General features: G+C 38.7%; 1 protein-coding gene and 2 pseudogenes across 10 annotated transcripts in view; 1 reads left to right on the plus strand and 2 right to left on the minus strand.

Moving 5' to 3' along the window:
* RUBCN (RUN domain and cysteine-rich domain containing, Beclin 1-interacting protein) overlaps positions 1-17,813 on the plus strand; it is a 62,505-nt gene that overhangs the window by 16,612 nt on the left and 28,080 nt on the right. For 6 of the 10 annotated variants that reach the window (XM_005873151.2, XM_005873146.2, XM_005873149.2 and 3 more), the window contains exons 2-3: positions 6,335-6,488; positions 16,987-17,073. In XM_005873151.2, coding sequence (XP_005873213.1) covers positions 6,450-6,488; positions 16,987-17,073 — 126 coding nt within the window. In that variant the 5' untranslated portion in view covers positions 6,335-6,449. The remainder of the gene's footprint in view (positions 1-6,334; positions 6,489-16,986; positions 17,074-17,813) is intronic. The other 4 variants (XM_005873147.2, XM_014545283.1, XM_014545282.1 and 1 more) reach the window with 1 other exon arrangement.
* Positions 11,665-12,403, minus strand: LOC102263022 (annotated as a pseudogene).
* On the minus strand, positions 15,463-15,963 carry LOC102242666 (annotated as a pseudogene).

A 17,813-nucleotide genomic window follows, 5' to 3' on the forward strand; every position in this document is an offset into this window, starting at 1 on the left:
TGCTATAGATGTAAATCTGAATTTTTCAGGAAACAACTATAGCATGCTTACTTAGCAGGAAAGTTGGTATTTAGATTGGGGACAAGGTAAGGAGTTGGTACACCATTGGTGGTTAGGTTTCTAACATAAGGGATTTTACTTTTGTTAAACCTGCTCATTGTTGAAATTCAATAAATTTGATATTATTCAAATTTAGTGTGATTGGTGAGACATTTTTTGAATAGGTAGGAAGTTACAAAGCATGCCTCCAAGTACTGCTGTTCTCTCCTGGACATTGAGATTCTGCTGTCAGGCATAAAGGGATGGGACTGGCCAGCGATTAGGTTTTCCTAGGTCAGTGATGGTGAACCTTTTGAACTCGGCGTGTCAGCATTTTGAAAAACCCTAACTTAACTCTGGTGCCGTGTCACATATAGAAATTTTTTGATATTTGCAACCATAGTAAAACAAAGATTTATATTTTTGATATGTATTTTATATATTTAAATGCCATTTAACAAAGAAAAATCAACCAAAAAAATGACTTTGCGTGTCACCTGTGACACGCGTGTCATAGGTTCGCCATCACTGTCTAGGTGCACCAGAGTGGAGACTTATAATAGAGTCAAGTGTGTTTTTTTCTATAAGCATATTGTTTGTTTTTAAAACATCATAAATACTTAACTACATATTCTACAAGGTTAATACTATATAATTAAAAACAGAAAATATGGAGCCAGACAAGAAGAAAATTGCCACCTCAGTGTTACCAATAATTATTTTACTTAATCATGTTTTTCTGTACTTTAAGAAGGAACCCATTACTTCTTTCCAGGAAGTACTTTCTGGCATTAAAAGTCCCAGGTGCTTGCCTCACCACAATCTTTCAGCACAAGATGCCCTTGATTATTTAAAAAAAATCCTCATGATACTTTTCAGCTTCTTGTTTACTAACTTTGTTCAGATTACTAATCTTTCATTAATTGATAGCCTCAAGGAAGGCCTAAACAACTTTTCTCTATTTTCCCTCATATAATCAAAAGTAACCACTATTAACATATATTTCTTATTTTTATGCTGAGATCACAAATAGCATAATAATGTTATAGTCTGCTTTTTATACTTTAGCTTACTGTTATTAGCTTGGAAACTTCCTAACCACAAATTTTAATGGTTTCGTGATATTCCATCAGATGATGTCACATAGCTGTCCTCACATTCCAGGGGTCAAATCATGACCTGATTTGAGTCAACCTGATTTTCAACTCTGATCTCAGGTAGATACCACTATTCATTTCACATAAATGACACACTGTGGAGGGACTATGCCAATAAGTTGAAGCTATTTCCTTTTACCATGAAAAAGAGCATTGGGGATTGAAGATAAGCCAATATATATTTCTTGGATTGAGGCTCACTTTAAAATTGCATCATACTGCCCTAACCGGTTTGGCTCGGTGGATAGAGTGTCGGCCTGCGGAATGAAGGGTCCCAGGTTCGATTCTGGTCAAGGGCATGTACCTTGGTTGTGGGCACATCCCCAGGAGGGGGTGTGCAGGAGGCAGCTGATCGATGTTTCTCTCTCATTGATGTTTCAAACTCTCTATCCCTCTCCCTTCCTCTCTATAAAAAACCAATAAAATATATTTAAAAATAAAATAAAATTGCATCATAATTGCTTATTTACTATTTATTTTACTTATTTAGTGTAACACTTTAAAAAATAACATTTGCTTATAACTTCTTTGTTTCTACCTTGAGTGTCACTGCTGATTGTGATTTGGCACCCTTAAGACTGAGTTGGCATTTAGGAAAACTGTTTTTCCTTGAATATCCTTATTTGAGTTGCTTAAGCAATTCCTGTTCCTCTTTAAAGGAGGAATGTAGTCAAAATCCTCCCAAAAGAAAACAGGTAGGACTTTATTCTGAGATTGGCTTTACTGTTTGTTAATGAAAATGATTCAGGGAGAGATGGATTATGCTGGCCCTTGTCATTTAGGCCTGGTTCTTCCTTAGCACAGGGTGAGCAGCCTAGAAAGACTGCTTTTAATTTATGATGAATAAAGGAGAACACTCTGTGTATTTGCAGAAGTGTCTCTGCTACGGGTGCTTTGAACCTAATAACTTCAAAGTCCTGACCTGTGCCCAGATAAAGGTTACATGTGAATACAGGGTGATACCATCCAAAGAATTACTATCAAATGGGTTTAACCTAGGAAATTACTGTAGTTAACAAATGGGGAGGGGTATTTGATTTATCTTGGTGATCTGCTTATTTGCATGTTAGATTCAGGTATAAATGGATTAATTCAACCACTGTGTATGGGCTTCAATTGAATTTAGTATTTCAACTCTGAAAATGATAACTATATAATTAGATTAAAGGACCCTAAAAAGGTAAAAACACTAAACAGACTAGCTATATTAAAAAAAAATTTTTTTTAGGTTTACTTTTCTTCTACGTGAGCGTGCACCAAATATAAATGTTTTGGTGTATCTTAGAGCAAGAGGCACATTCTTTTGTAGCTTTGGTATCTTAGGGACACTTTATTGTGGGGAAAAAACATTCTTTAGTTTTGTCCAGAGAAGTTGTCAGTAGATCTGAATGCTCAAGGTTTCTAGGATTTCAGTGCTCTTTGCATCATTTTGGAATCTAAGTCCTAGGATGATAAGGTACTTGGTGTCTGCTTTCAGGATTTATCATGATGTTCTTTGACAGTTAAGCTTGTAAGATCAATATAGAATGAATCAGAACACGATATGTATAGTAACTTGAGGAACCAGACTGGCTATCAGGCCTGTAAGACTTGATTGTAACTTGTTGGAATGTAAAAACTGTATCAGTCAGAACTGGTCAGATTAGCTCTGAGGAAGCATAGGAGATGGAGAGTCACCTAAGTGAAAGTTGGCAGTCAGTTGGCCTCTGTAATCGCAGTTTCTCACAGTACAATCATAAATGACATTTTTATGACCACCTCAGTCCTGTGTACATCTTAGTTATCTTGAGATATCTCTCAGAGTTGGTATAGAAATAGAACAGGGAAATTGCAAATAGGTACATGAAAAGTTTTCCTTATCACCGATCACCAGGGAAATGCATATCAAAACCACAATGAGCCCTGGCTGGGGTGGCTCAGTTGGATGAGTGTCATACCATGCACTGAGAGGACACCAGTTTGATACCCAGTCAGGGTACTTGGCTGGGTTGCAGGCTTGATCCCCAGTAGGGGGCTTATGGAAGGTAGCCAATCGATGTCTCTCTCTCTCTCTCTCTCTCTCTCTCTCTTTCAAACCAATAAAAACATATTTAAAAAACACACACAATGAGATGTCACCTCACACCTGTTAGAAGGGCTAGCATCAAAAAGACAAGAGATAACAAGTGTTGGTGAGGATGTGGAGAAAAGGGGATTCTTGTGCACCACTGGTGGGATTATAAATTGGTGCAGCCACAATGGAAAAAGTATGGAGATTCCCCAAATATTTAAAATATAACTATATGATCCAGCAATTCTCCTTCTGGGTATACAGCTAAAGATAACAAATCACTATCTCAAGATATGCATTGATTTAAAAAAAAGATATCTGCACCCCTGTGTTTGTTTATTTATTTATTTATTTATTTATTTATTTATTTTTAAATATATTTTATTGATTTCTAAACATCGATCAGCTGCCTCCTGCACACTCCCTACTGGGTATGTGCCCGCAACCAAGGTACATGCCCTTGACCGGAATCGAACCTGGGACCCTTGAGTCTTCAGGCTGACGCTCTATCCACTGAGCCAAACCGGTCAGGGCAATTGAAGCATTATTTACAATAGCCAAGATGTGGAAGCAACCTATGTGCCCACTGACAGATCAATGGATAAAGTAAATGTGATAGCCCTAGCTAGATTGACTCAGTGGGTAGAGTGTCCGCCCTTGGACTGAAGGGCCCCAGGTTCAATTTTGGTCAAGGGCATATACCTCGGTTGCAGGTTCGATCCCCAGCCCCTGTTGAGGCCTGTGCGGGAGTCATCCAATTGATGTGTCTCTCTCACATTGATGTTTCTCTCTCTGTGTGTCCCCTCCTCCCTTCCACTCTCTCTAAAAGTCATTGGAAAAATATCCTTGGGTGAGGATTAACAACAACAACAACAACAAAAGTAAAAGTGATATTGATACATACATACCATGGAATATTATTAAGCCATAAAGAAGAAAATCTTGCCGTTTGCAACAGCATGGATGGACCTTGAGGGCATTATGCTAAGTGAAATAAGTCAGACAGTAAAAGACAAATACTGTATGATCTCACTTATATGTGAATCTGAAAAACCCAAACTCATAGCAACAGAGAACAGATTGTTCCTTGCCAGAGGTGGGGGTGGAGGGATGGGGAAAATGGGTAAAGGTGGTCCACAGGTACAGTCATAAGATAAATGAGTTCTGAGGAGAGGGGGGGAAAAAAAGAAAAAATAATAAATAAGTTCTGAGGATGTAATATACAGCATGGTGACTATAGTTAACAGTACCGTATTTTTATTTGAAAGTTGCTAACAGATTGTCTTAAAATTCTCATAAAAAATTACAACTATGTGAGGTGATATTTACTAAACTTATTGTAGTAATCAGTTTGCAATATTTACATATGTCAAATCATTATTTTGTGCTGAAACTAATATAAATTTATACGTCAATTATATCTCAATAAAAATGGGGGTGGAGAAAGAAATAGAACATGGGAGTCTGGTGACTCAAATGTTTAATGGTATAAGATTAAGAAAGCCCGGTGTCTCTCAGTTTGAATAAATTCTTCATCTCAAGGCTTTCAGATCAGAAGACCAGAGCGAGATCCATCTGGGTTTTTCTCTCTAGATGATACTCATATACCATATCGAACTTCATTCATTTTATTTTATATGTCTGCCTTTACTGTACCCATCTACTTTTTAAAGATGCTCAGAAAATGTACAAAAATGTGTAAGAGAGGTTCATTTTGAGTACTGGTAGAAAGAATTCCAATTCAGGATCCTCCCAGACCTGTAGATATTTAAATAATGTAAATAGTTATGGTAAAAAAATTCCTTCAAGAAATTATTACCATTCTTAGTACTGTTCTTAAAAAGAGGAAAGAGTCATATGCTAAAAAGAGATTAAGGGGTAAGGTAAAGTGCCCAGCATAACAATTGGGGACCCAAAAGAAGGAATTTGACGCCTCATCTTCTTATGATTTTCTTATCCAGTTTGTTTCCGTGCATCCAACTTTTTTCATTCAATTGCAGTTGATTTTGAGTTTTTATGGGTTGGAAACTCTGTTGAGAAAATGTTGGGGATTTAAGAGGAACCTTGAAGATCATCTGGCATCGATTTTTAAACTTTTCCACTAAAGTGCTTTATTTCTTTTTAAAAAAAATATATATTTTTATTGATTTCAGAGAGGAATGGAGAGGGAGAGGGAAGGGAGAGAGAGAGAAACATCAATGATGAGAGAGAATCATTGATCAACTGCCTCCTGCACACCCCCTACAGGGGATTGAGCCCACAGCCCTGGCATGTGAGAATAGTTGACTGATTTGGGGGCATGTCCCAAAATGGCTCAGTGCAAACTTAAAACATTTTTATCTCAATTTTAGCTTTAAAAATCACAGGGGAAAAATCATGGGCAGCCCGGCCCATGTGGCTTAGTAATTGAGTATCAACCCATGAACCAGGAGGTCAGGGTTCTATTACTGGTCAGGGCATGTGCCCAGGTTGCGGGCTCAATCTCCAGTAGTGGGTGTGCAGGAGGCAGCTGATCAATGATTCTCTATCATCATTGATGTTTCTCTTTCTCTCCCTTCCTTTCTCTAACCCATCCTATCTCTGAAATTAATAAAAACATATTTTAAAAAAATCACGGGCAATTTATGTACTTACCCATAATATTTGTATCTAGGTATGTGTATTTAGTGCTGGAAATATAAAGTCTTTTTTTTTTCCTGCTTTTTTGTTTGGCACAAGATATCTGGTGTTGAGCAAATGTCCACATCTCTTTATATATTGTCCATGATCCAGAAGAGGATCTTGATGGGTCATACTCCCAGAATCATAGGTTATCGGCTACTTTTGTGAGGATTGAATGATAGTGGGTGAAGGTCACCTTCAAAGCATAATATGCCATGTAAATGTGAGTTGTTCCTTTTTTAAAATCTTAGTGTTCTTTACATCTTCAATCCTCTCAGAATTGGATCTTATGACCAAGTAAAAAATTAATAGGGGAGAGAATGATAGGATGTGGGACAGAAGGTTCCTTGCCTTAGACCTTCTTTGATGTGATCAGCATTAGGTATAGCAAGTTAACTAACCATTGGTATCGTTGATGCTCTTGCAGGAGGGAGCACTGGCAGTTGCTGGGTAATTTGAAGACTACTGTGGAGGGTTTGGTGTCAGCCAACAGCCCCAACGTCTGGTCCAAGTATGGTGGCCTGGAACGGCTTTGCAGGGACATGCAGAGCATCCTCTATCATGGGCTCATCCATGACAAGGTACGGAGACCTTCTTTTTTGTCCAATTGGGTGAATTAGTTGTTGGAAAGAAACAGTTGCATTAAGTTGTTGGCAGGGAGAAGATGATGGTCTCTAGTCTGTGAGCCCTTGAGGGAAGGACTGTACAATATGATGACGAGGAATAGGGTCAGGACAGTCATTGGGACTTTCCTCTTAGGGTTATCCTAGGACACATCTGAGAAATATTTATTGACTATTGTCATTTTTAGAATGTCCTATGAATATCATTTTGTAGACAACTGGTTGATACTTATGAGTAGTAGTTGTAATTATAGCTTACTTTTAAAAATATAAACTTTTTGATGTTGAGTTTATTTTCCTTAATATCCGTAAACATTCTAATAAACTGTGAGTATTGAAAATGAGTGGAAGCTAATATTTAATGGTTTTTGCTTATCTTTGGCAGTTACTTCATTTGCAGTGTTTTAAGTAAGGTTTGGTCTGGATAAATTTGTCAAGTGATTCATTGGTCTGGTATCCTTCTACTTTTTAAGTATCAAACCTTGTCCTGGCCAGTGTGGCTCAGTTGGTTGGGTGTCCTCCCATCCACCGAAAAGTTGCCTGTTTGATTCCTGGTCAGGGCACATGCCTGTGTTGCAGGCTCTACCCCTAATAGGGGGCGTGCAGAAGGCAGCCGAGAGATGTTTTGCTTCCATGTGGATGTTTCTCTCTCTCCCTTCCTTTCTCTCTGTAAATCAAATAAAAAAAAATTTATTTATTTAAAAAACATTTTTTTAATTTATTGACTTGAGAGAGAGAGAAACATTGATGTGTTGTTCCACTTATTTATGCATTCATTGGTTGTCTCTGGGATCGAACCTGCAACCTTGACGTATCAGGACAACACTCTAACCAACTGAGCTACCCAGCCAGGGCCCAATAAAAAAGTCTTTATAAAAATAAAAAAATAAAAATCAAGCCTCACAAATATGTGCATAATTGTGTATTCCCAAATACTCATGCTCTTTCCTATCAGAGCCCAGTATTTTTCCCTGGAGCTCTTTCCCCTGAGCCAGGGTTACCTTTTTTTTTTTTTTTTTAATCAGAATTTATTCTCAACTAGCAGTCACATTGGAAAAGATCTAATCAGTGAATTGATATTAAGATATTTATAGTTGATAGGATTTACTTTGCTACCCTCCCTTCTAAAAGTCTGTGTATATTACCTCTAACAATATCTTTAAACCAATGTTCCTATTAGATTTTTATTTTTTTATTTTAAAAAATATTTTTATTGATTTCAGAGAGGAAGGAAGAGGGGAGAGAGAGATAGAAACATCAATGATGAAAGGGAATCATTGATTGGCTGCCTCCTGCATGCCCCATACTGGGGATCAAGCCCACATCCTAGACATGTGCCCTTGACTGGAATCGAACCTGGGACCCTTCAGTCTGCAGGCCGATGCTCTGTCCACTGAGCCAAACCAGCTAGGGCCCTATTGGATTTTTATAATTTAGTGGGAAAGTTGGCTTAGGTTAGATTTTCTTTATTCAGAGTAAGTTCTGAAAATGAGGCTTTCTGTTTTAATTAGTTTTAAAGATGGGAATTTTTCTTATCCTTTAAAGCATTGTTCTTAATGATCTTCATTATTAAAACACCATTCTAGGAATCTGGAGGCAACATTGTATAGCAATCTGACAAAAGTCTTTAGAATTAGTCAGAACCTGGATTTTACATCCAGACTCATTGCTCAGGTCCTTGGGGGGAAAAATGACATCATAGTTATAATTATAGACTTTTGAGTCAGACTTCTCATATTTTAATCTCAGCTTTACCACTATGCGGTAAGTTATATAACTCTCTGTGCCTCTGTTTCCTCATTTATAAAATGATGAAATAACACTGGTACCCACCTCATAGGATTGTTGTGAGCATTAAATGAGATAATACATGAAAAGCATTAGAAAAACACGAGAAATTATTAGTCTTAACTATTAGGTAATTGCTTTTGTCATCTGTAAAAATTAGAATAATGTTATTTATATCATAACATTTGATGGCAAGATTAAATGTAAAAGCATACAAATTTGCCTACTGAAGTTCACGGCACATAGGAGGTAATTAATAAATGTTCCTTTTTTTTTTAACTTTCAAGTTAACTGTCTTGTAGTCCTATGGCAAAAATAATTATGAACATTGGAATTTACAAAACAAATAAGTTAACCCACTGCAATCTGCCTTCTTCCCTTACCACTGATGATCTTGGTACTAAAATTTAAGTAAAAATGACATCCATGTTATCAAATCCAATTAACATATTTCTCCTTTGAGCGCTGTCTTATGTTCTTCACTATTGACCATCATCAGGCATTATTATTTTATTATGTCGTGGAGACCTCTGACTTCTGTGACCACTCCTTCTTAGTTTCTTTCCCTGGAATCTCTTCCTCTTGGATTTTAGCTTTTAATGGGGTTCTGTCTTATGTCCTTATCTCTTCTTATTTTGTTCATTTTCCTGAAGCAGTCTTATCCACTTGCATTGTTTAGGCTCACACATCTTTGCTGAACTCCAGGTCTACAAGACTAGCTGTCGGCTATATATTATCTGGCTGATTGTCCTACAGGCTAAGCACAGTATGACCCAAAACAAACTTACATTCTCCCATGAGTTTGCCCTTCCTCCTGGTATTTTTAATACTAATTTGTGGCATTGCCAGCTACTCAGTATTCCAAGTTAGATACTTGGGAATCATGCCAATATCTTTTACAAAACTCAGTACAAGTTTCCCAGAATAGCTACCAGATTAGTGGCCCTGCCTTCTAGTAGCTAAAGTACCTGTGTCTTGGTAGCAAAAGGATTCTATTACTAATTTTACAATGTCATCTAGAGTAATCAGTTAACCATATTACAGGACAATTTTACCATCTGTGCCAGGAAGAGAAAATGTGCCATGATGAAATAGGGAAGTCAAAGAAATTCTCAAATAAATGATACACACACACACACACACACACACTCACTCTCACTCACTATAGGCCCTAGTGGGAAGAATAAAAACCAGAGGTTCATTTTCATTTCACCACTGCTCTGTTCTGCCTTGTAAAGACCTAAACATTGAAGTCTGTGTCAAGGACTTGTTTTTCCCTTTCATTTCCTCCTTAAAGACTAAGGCTTTCAAAGGTTTGACTGCTGCGTCATCAAGAAGCTATTTGCCCTTGGAGAGGGGGAGGGGTATAATGATTCATGTGGGTCATTTCTTTTGTGCTTTCATAAGGATGTGTTATGGAATGTGTATTACATATTTTTTTAATCAGGGCCTTAGGAAAGCTGTAAATGACCATTTTCTTAGAAAATCTCATTTTCCTTGACAGCCTTCATCTAGGCTATCTTTTAGTCCTCCCATAGAAATAACAATCACTCTTTAATATTTTGGTAGATTTTATTATTTTTTTCTGTGCATTTATATGCTTTTTAAAATATTAAGATTGTACTGTATATATCACTCCATATTTCTGTGCTTTTTAAAATATTAAGATTGTACTGTATATATCACTCCATATTTCTGTGCTTTTTAAAATATTAAGATTGTACTGTATATATCACTCCATAACTTGTTTTAAAATATTTAATTATTATTTATTTATTTTTTAAAGTATATTTTTATTGATTTTAGAGAGAGAAGGGAAAGGGAGAGAGAGATAGAAACATCAATGATGAGAGAGAATCATTGATTGACTGCCTCCTGCACACCCCACACTAGGGATCGAGCCTGAAAACCCAGGCATGTGCCCTGACCAAGAATTGAACCGCGATTTTCTGGTTCATGGGTCGACTGACACTCAACCATAGAGCCGCACCAGCCAGGCAATATTTAATTCTTTAAATGGACAACACATTTATATGGTTAAAAAAACAAAAAGTATAAAACCATATCCAGTAAAATGTCTCGTTTCCTTCTGATCCCATAGGTAACTACTGTTTACCAGTTTCCTTCCAGAGAATTTTTATGCTTATAAAAGTAAATATGAATAATTTTCTTTGCTACACCTGACTTTTCACATAAATAAAAGGACACTATAACCACTATTCTGTACCTTGCTTTTCTCATGTGATATATCTTATAATTTATTTAAAATAGTTAATCCGACTGGCATGGCTCAGCGGTTGCGCATAGACCTATGAACCAGGAGATTATGGTTTGATTCCTGGTCAGGGCACATGCCCAGGTTGCAGGCTCAATCCCCAGTGCGTGTGTGCAGGAGGCAGCCGATCAATGATTCTCTGTCATCATTGATGCTTCTATCTTTCTCTCCCTCTCCTTTCCTCTCTGAAATCAATAACAGTATATTAAAAATAAATAAAATTGTTAAAGAGCTTCATTCTTTCTGACAGCTGTCATTTTGTAATGTTTCATTGTATATGTATACCATAATTTATTTAACCGGTCTCCTGATAGTGGACATTCAAATTGCTTTCAGTCATTTGCTATTAATAATAATGCTACAGTGAATAACCTTGTATATAGGTCACTTGGTCCTTTACTATATTCCTAGACATAGAATTGTTAGGCTAAAGGGCATGTGCTTTTCTTTTTTTTACCACCAAGTTGAAATTTGTGGTTTTGTTCATATACAAATCCTAATATATAAAAAGCCAGGGGCCGTCACGACCGAAACAACCAGATGGACGACTGAACAGCAGGCTGCATGGAGCGACAAGGCCGGCAGGGGCGTTAGTGAGAGACGACCAAACGACTGAACAGCAGGCTATGTGGGGCGACCAGGCCGGCAGGGGGGTTAGTGAGGGACGACCAAACGACTGAACAGCAGGCTATGTGGGGCGACCAGGCCGGCTGGGGAGTTAGTGAGGGATGGGGCAGTTGGGGGCAACCAGGCCTGCAGGGGAGGCAGTTGGGGGCGATGAGGCCAGCAGGCAGAGGCAGTTAGGAGTGATCAGGCTGGCAGGGGGGGCAGTTAGGGGCAATCAGGCAGGCAGAAAGGTGAGCAGTTAGGAGCCAGCGGTCCCGGATTGTGAGAGGGATGTCCGACTGCTGGGTTAGGCCTGATTGGAGAGGGTGCAGGCTGGGCTGAGGGGATCCCCCCCACCCCGTGCACGAATTTAGTGCACCGGGCCTCTAGTAGAATATAATAGTCAATTTTCTATGGTTTCTAAACACTTAACCACTGGTGATTCCCATAAGATGCTGTTATCCTTCATAGTTCAGGTGCATGACCTTCTGTGAAAGCCCAACTTGCCTTCCTTTCTACCCACCAAATTAATTTGTCTTTCCAGAAGTCTTGTTGGATGTTTTCTTTGTTGGCCTCTCCATGTTGCTGCTTTATTTGAAAGACTTCATTTTCTAACTGCACAATAGTCATTTCAATCTCATAATTCTTACTGACCAGGGATACCCAATTTGACTCCATTTCTCTTCATTTAGATCCAGCTGTGAGTTGCATGTTCTTTTGCTGCCAATTTAAATCTTGAATATGTTTCCTTAACTTCTGGAGCTCTTTCTGTGCATGTTCAATCATGTGAACTAGATTTTCATTATATATTTCCCAGGCATTGCATCCATGCTGTGACATTAGTTCTGGATTCTCAATTCGAACCGCTTGATGCTCTAACTGGGCTACAGAATTGTTTACACATTCTATGCAGCAACGACATTTTTCTGACCCGAGGAAGGGGCTGGAAGTTCATGTAGTTTTACACTGAGCAATGCAATTGGTTGATGAACAGCCAGTCTTTCAAATTTATTTCTCATTCTGTTGGTTTCAAAAGCAGAATAACACGGGGCTGTCAGGTAGTTCAGGTAGTTCTTTGTAGGTTGATGTCTGTGAGTTTGTTTCTCCACCAGCTCCGCAGTCCTTCCCGCACACCAGGCACCTCATAACCTTGGTCAAAATACAGCAATGCAGCCTCTCCAGCCACCAAACCCGTGCCCACCATTCTTAGGTTCACCCGAGTTTTCGCAAGGCTATGTGCTTTTCAGTTTTGATAGTTGTTGCTAAATTACCTTCTAGCAAGTTATGTCTGTTTATACCCTCACCAATGTATGAGTATCTACCAGTAATTCTTTATACTGTTGCCAATACAGGGTGTTACTAAACTAACTATTGCCAATGTAATTGGTGAAAAGTTACGTTTCTCTTACTATGAAAGAGTTTATAAGAGCCCTTCAATTTTTTTTTTCTGTGAATTTTTTCTATTTCCCCCCATTTTCCTTAGATTTTTAGGAACTCTATATTTATTAAGAAAATTAGTGGTCCTTTTTTCCCAGGCGGCTGCCGAAGATGGCGGAGGGGCCGGGTGGGGTCCAGGCGGGAACGGGGTCGCATCCTCTGCCCCTTCGTACGTGTGTAGTGACGCTTTAGCTCGGTAACCGAGCAAAACGAAGAGCAAAAGGGCTGAGGAGGTTCTGTAACGGGGAAACGGAGATACTGGGACTGTCTTTGTGCCCGGGGCTGGGTAAATGCGGCATCTCTCCTCCCGAGGGGCGACGGTGGAGACTTTCAGCCCAGGAAGAGCTATTTTTAAAGCTGTTTTGTTTACCTTGATCTGGGCTGGTCCTTGGGAGAGTTGGACCCATGTGTTTCTAGCGACCCGGGAAGCACGTGGGAGGCGGCTGAGAAGCCAAGGATCGGCCAAAGTGGAGGGTCCTTTCATTCCTCCCAAACGGCCTTGCTCCGCTCTCCCGTGGGAGTGCCAGTCGGGCTTCCACTGCATCTCCGGGTGTTTTGGCCCGAAACCTTTAACAGTGGCTCCAAGAGCTCTTGCCTGCGGGGCTTTCAGGAACAAATTGTGTTTTTTTCCCCTTTGCTTTTGGGTTTGATGGGTGCTTTGAAATGCTATTAAAGCAGAAGACTGTGATTAAATGCTCAAAAAAAAAGAAAAAAGAAAATTAGTGGTGAGCATGCTGTGAAAAATACAGATGATATATGATAGAATTATACACTTGAAACTTTTATACTGTGTTAACCAATGTCCCCCAATACATTTAATTTAATAAAAAAGAAAATTAGTCTTTTGTCTGTAATGTGAGTTATAAATACTTTTTTCCTAGTTTGTCTTTTGACACTCTTTTTAAATCTGCCCCTAAGGATATTTTCTCTATTGATTTTTCTCTTTTTTTTCTTCTTTTTTTTTAGAGAGAGAGAGAGTGAAGGGGAGGGAGGAAGGGGGAGAGAGAAAGAAAAATAATTTATGTGAGACCTCTAACCACCCAGCCAGGCCTATATCATTTTTTTATAATAGGAAAAACCTTCTTATACTTCATGATCTGAATCATTAGCTGATTGATTTATTAAACAGTGGTAAGATATATCACTCAAACATTTTGTTTTAATTCAAAACATCTAAAATTGCAATTATTCAATAGTCTTTGGCTATAGGGCAAAAACCAAATCAATATAATTTATTGATTTCAGAGAGGAAGGGACAGGGAGAGAGAGATCGAAACATCAGTGATGAGAAAGAATCATTGATCACCTGCCTCCTGCATGCCCCCTACTGGGGATTGAGCCCACAATGCAGGCATGTGCTCTGACCAGGAATCAAACAGTGACCTCCTGATTCATAGGTCGATGCTCAACCACTGAGCCATGCTGGCCAGGCAGCATAATTTTTAATGTGTATATAATATTACATGCGTGAATCTACTACCCTAATTTTTTAATCAGTACCATACTGATAAATGTTCAAGTTGTTTACATTTCATATCTTTTGCTATTATAAAAATACTGAACATTCATTTAAAATTTTATTTACAGAAATTTAAAATGTATGCCTCTATCTCTTCCTTTTTGATATATACTTGTGCTTTTATACATTGAAGACATTTTTAATTCAAAAATCCAATATTCTTCTTTTTTCATTCAAATATATAATGAAAATCTAGTTCACATGATTGAACATGCACAGATGTATAGAGTTTTTTTTTTCCTCCTCTTCCTTCTTCTTCTCTTCTTCCTCCACCTCCTCTTCCTTTTCTTCAAGTTCTCCTCCTCCTCCTCCTTCTCCTCTTCCTCCTTTTAACTTAGCTCTTTTATTCAGCTGGAATTTATTTTGGCCTATAGTTTGTGGAGAATGCCTAAATTTATCTACTTTTTACTAGCCAATTTTTATTTTCTACTGATTTCCCCCCAAAAGTGGTTTATTAAGTGAACCTAACATTTTTTTTAATAGACTTTATTTTTTAGAGCAGTTTTAGGTTCTTAGCCAAATTGAGCAGAAAGTACAGAGATTTCCCATAAACTCCCTGCCTTCTCTTGTGTATAGCCTCTCCCACTCTCAGCATTCCCCACCAGAGTGGCACATTTGTTACAACGGATGAACCTGCATTGATACATCATTATTATCCAGAGTGCACAGTTTACATTAGGGTTCACTCTTGGTCTTAAACAGTCTATGGTTTGGACAAATTTTTAATGACATGTCACTACCCTTATAGTGGCATATAGAGTAGTTTCACTGCCCTAAAAGTCCTCTGTGTTTCACCTATTCATCCTCTCCATCCTACCCCCACTCCAAAACCTGGTAGCCACTGTCTTTTTACTGTTTCCATAGTGTTTTGCCTTTTCTAGAATGTCATATAGTTGAAATTATAAGGTATGTAGCCTTTTCAGATTGAATTCTTTCATTTAGTGACATGCATTTAAATTTCCTCCATGTCTTTTTGTGGCATGATAGCTCATTTTTTTTTAGTGCTGAATAACATTTCATTGTCTGAATGTACCACTATTTATTTATTTATTTATTTATTTGCCTTTCAACTATGTAATACTTATTTACAAACACAGACAGTTTACCGGCAGGTATCATTCTCACTTTATAAATGAAATGTTCAAGTCAGGTAATGGCCCAAAGGCCTCTAAGTGTTGGTGCTATCTCTTGCATGCTTTCTTCCCCAGGCCTTGATACCCTAACTCCTAGAACCTGTTAGGGAGGTTTTCGAAGTACAGGTAGGGAAGTAGAGATGCCAAAGGACCTACACTCAGTCCAGAAGACAGAAGTACTTGTGGACATTTTAATGAACTTCCCTCCCTGTAGCTTCAAGCTACCAGGACACAAGCCCCACCAACACCCTTCGTCTTCTCCTCAGCTCTTCTGCTGAAGAACTTGGCCTTCACACTGACAGGCTGCTTTGGGAGCTTTCCCTTCCCCAGAACTTTGTAGTAGCCTGATCCCACCACATCAGTGAAAGGAGCAGCTCCAGTCTTGCTTTTGGCAGCATTTATCCGTGTCTGCTCACTGACCAGGGTCCACAGTTTATCAAAGTTGATAGTTGGGCAGAAGCTCTGGTTCCTCTTTAAGTGCTAATGCCTCATACCAATTTTCCCAAAGTCACCTGGGTGATATTTGTCGAAGTTGATCCTGTGATGATGCAAGCCACCAGCATTACCGCAGCTCCACCCCCCCCACCCCCCATGCTTCCTGTGCTTGCCAATGCCGCTGTGGCCGTGGCTCATGTGGCCCTGAAGTTTTCGGGTCTTCCTCAGTCTGGATGGCATGTCAATGGCCGAGATGCAAGAGCACCACCGTTTATTTATCCATTGCTTACTGAGGGACATTTCTATTGCTTCCAGGTTATAATAATTATGAATACATCTGCTATAAACATCTGTGTGTAGGTTTGTATGTGGACATAAGTTTTCAGCTCCTTTGGGTAAATAACAAGGAGTGTGATCACTGGACCATATGGTAAGAGTACATTTAGTTTTGCAAGAAATTACCAAACTGTGTTCCAGAGTGGCTTTAACATTTTGCATTGCGACCAGCCGTGAATAAGGGTTTCTTTTGCTTTAAATCCTTGCCAGCATGTGATGTTGGCACTGACCTGGGTTTTGACCATTCTAATAGGTATATAGTAGTATTGTATTGTTTTAGTTTAATTTCCCTGGTGACATGTGATGTAGTGTATCTTTTCATGTGTTTATTTACCATGTGCATATTTTCTTTGGTGAGGTGTCTATTAAGGTTTTGGGCCCATTTTTAAAATCAAATGATTTGTTTTCTTATTGTTGAATGGTGGAGAGATAACGGTAGAAAACAGATTATTTTCATTATATAACCTTCGATGTCATATGTACAAATTACTTGTTCAAAAGAACAATTACAATAATTAAACAGCTATCCTTTAAAAAGGTGAACATGTTTATGTATTCCTTTTATTGCTGCTGAGAACTTCTGTTGAGACAAAGGAAGGTTGTGCTTTTTAAAAAAATATTATATATTTTATTGATTTTTTACAGAGAGGAAGGGAGAGGGACAGAGAGTTAGAAACATCGATGAGAGAGAAACATCTATCAGCTGCCTCCTGCACACCCGCTACTGGGGATGTGCCTGCAACCAAGGTATATGCCCTTGACCGGAATCAAACCTGGGACCCTTCAGTCCGCAAGCTGACGCTCTATCCACTGAGCCAAACCAGTTAGGGCAGGAAGGTTGTGCTTTTATCTCTCTTTGAATGTCAACACTAGAACTAGATTTGGTCCAGAATGGTAGTGATTTGTTTACCATGTGTGTTCCCACAGCAGGTGTGTTGCCGCCAAACTGATTACTGGCAATTTGTGAAAGATATCCGCTGGCTGAGTCCCCACTCAGCCCTTCATGTGGAGAAGGTAAGAGATGAAGGTAACCACGAGGCTTCATTGTTGATGTTCTGTTTGAGGAGAATCCTAGAATAGAAGGATGGTGTGTGTCGAGTTTCTTATAACCGAGGAGAGGAAATTATCCCTTCAGGACTGATTTGAAGGGGAGGATTATTTGCTTTAAAAAATAAACTTTGCAAACCCATTGTTCTGGCCACTTTCTCTCATTTGGGGAAGGGGTATAAAAGTTTTGTTGTTTTCAAAAGATCCGCATATATGGGACCAGAGTGAAGCTTTTCAAAATCCAGGGTATATGGTATATGTTAAGAAGTTCCCTGAAGTGGTTGGGGAAAGTGGGACTGAAATTTTAATAACTGTTTAAGAAAATGAGGATACAACAATTAGAAAGAAATGTGAGGTTTCTGAAGGCCAGTGTCAAATGGAGCCAAACATGTTCCTATCAGCTTTGGCTACCATCATAGCATTCTACTCTTCTATCCTCTCAGCTCATCATAGTAACCCCGATTTCTAGTCAGGGGAACAAAGCCGGAGGAGGTTAGATGACTTTGCCACAGTTACACAGCTAGTTCCAGATCAGTCTCTGCCAAATTTATGTATCTATTGATTTAACTCTTTCTTATAGAAAAGATTAAATATATACAAAATTAAAGAGAATAGTGTAATGAACTCCAAAATATCCAGCACCCATCTTCAATACCTATTGATTCATGGCCAGTCTTATTTCATGTATATCCCACCCACTGCCAGAT

The sequence above is a fragment of the Myotis brandtii genome, unplaced genomic scaffold, assembly GCF_000412655.1.
Source record: "Myotis brandtii unplaced genomic scaffold, ASM41265v1 scaffold4, whole genome shotgun sequence".
NCBI lineage: Eukaryota > Metazoa > Chordata > Mammalia > Chiroptera > Vespertilionidae > Myotis > Myotis brandtii.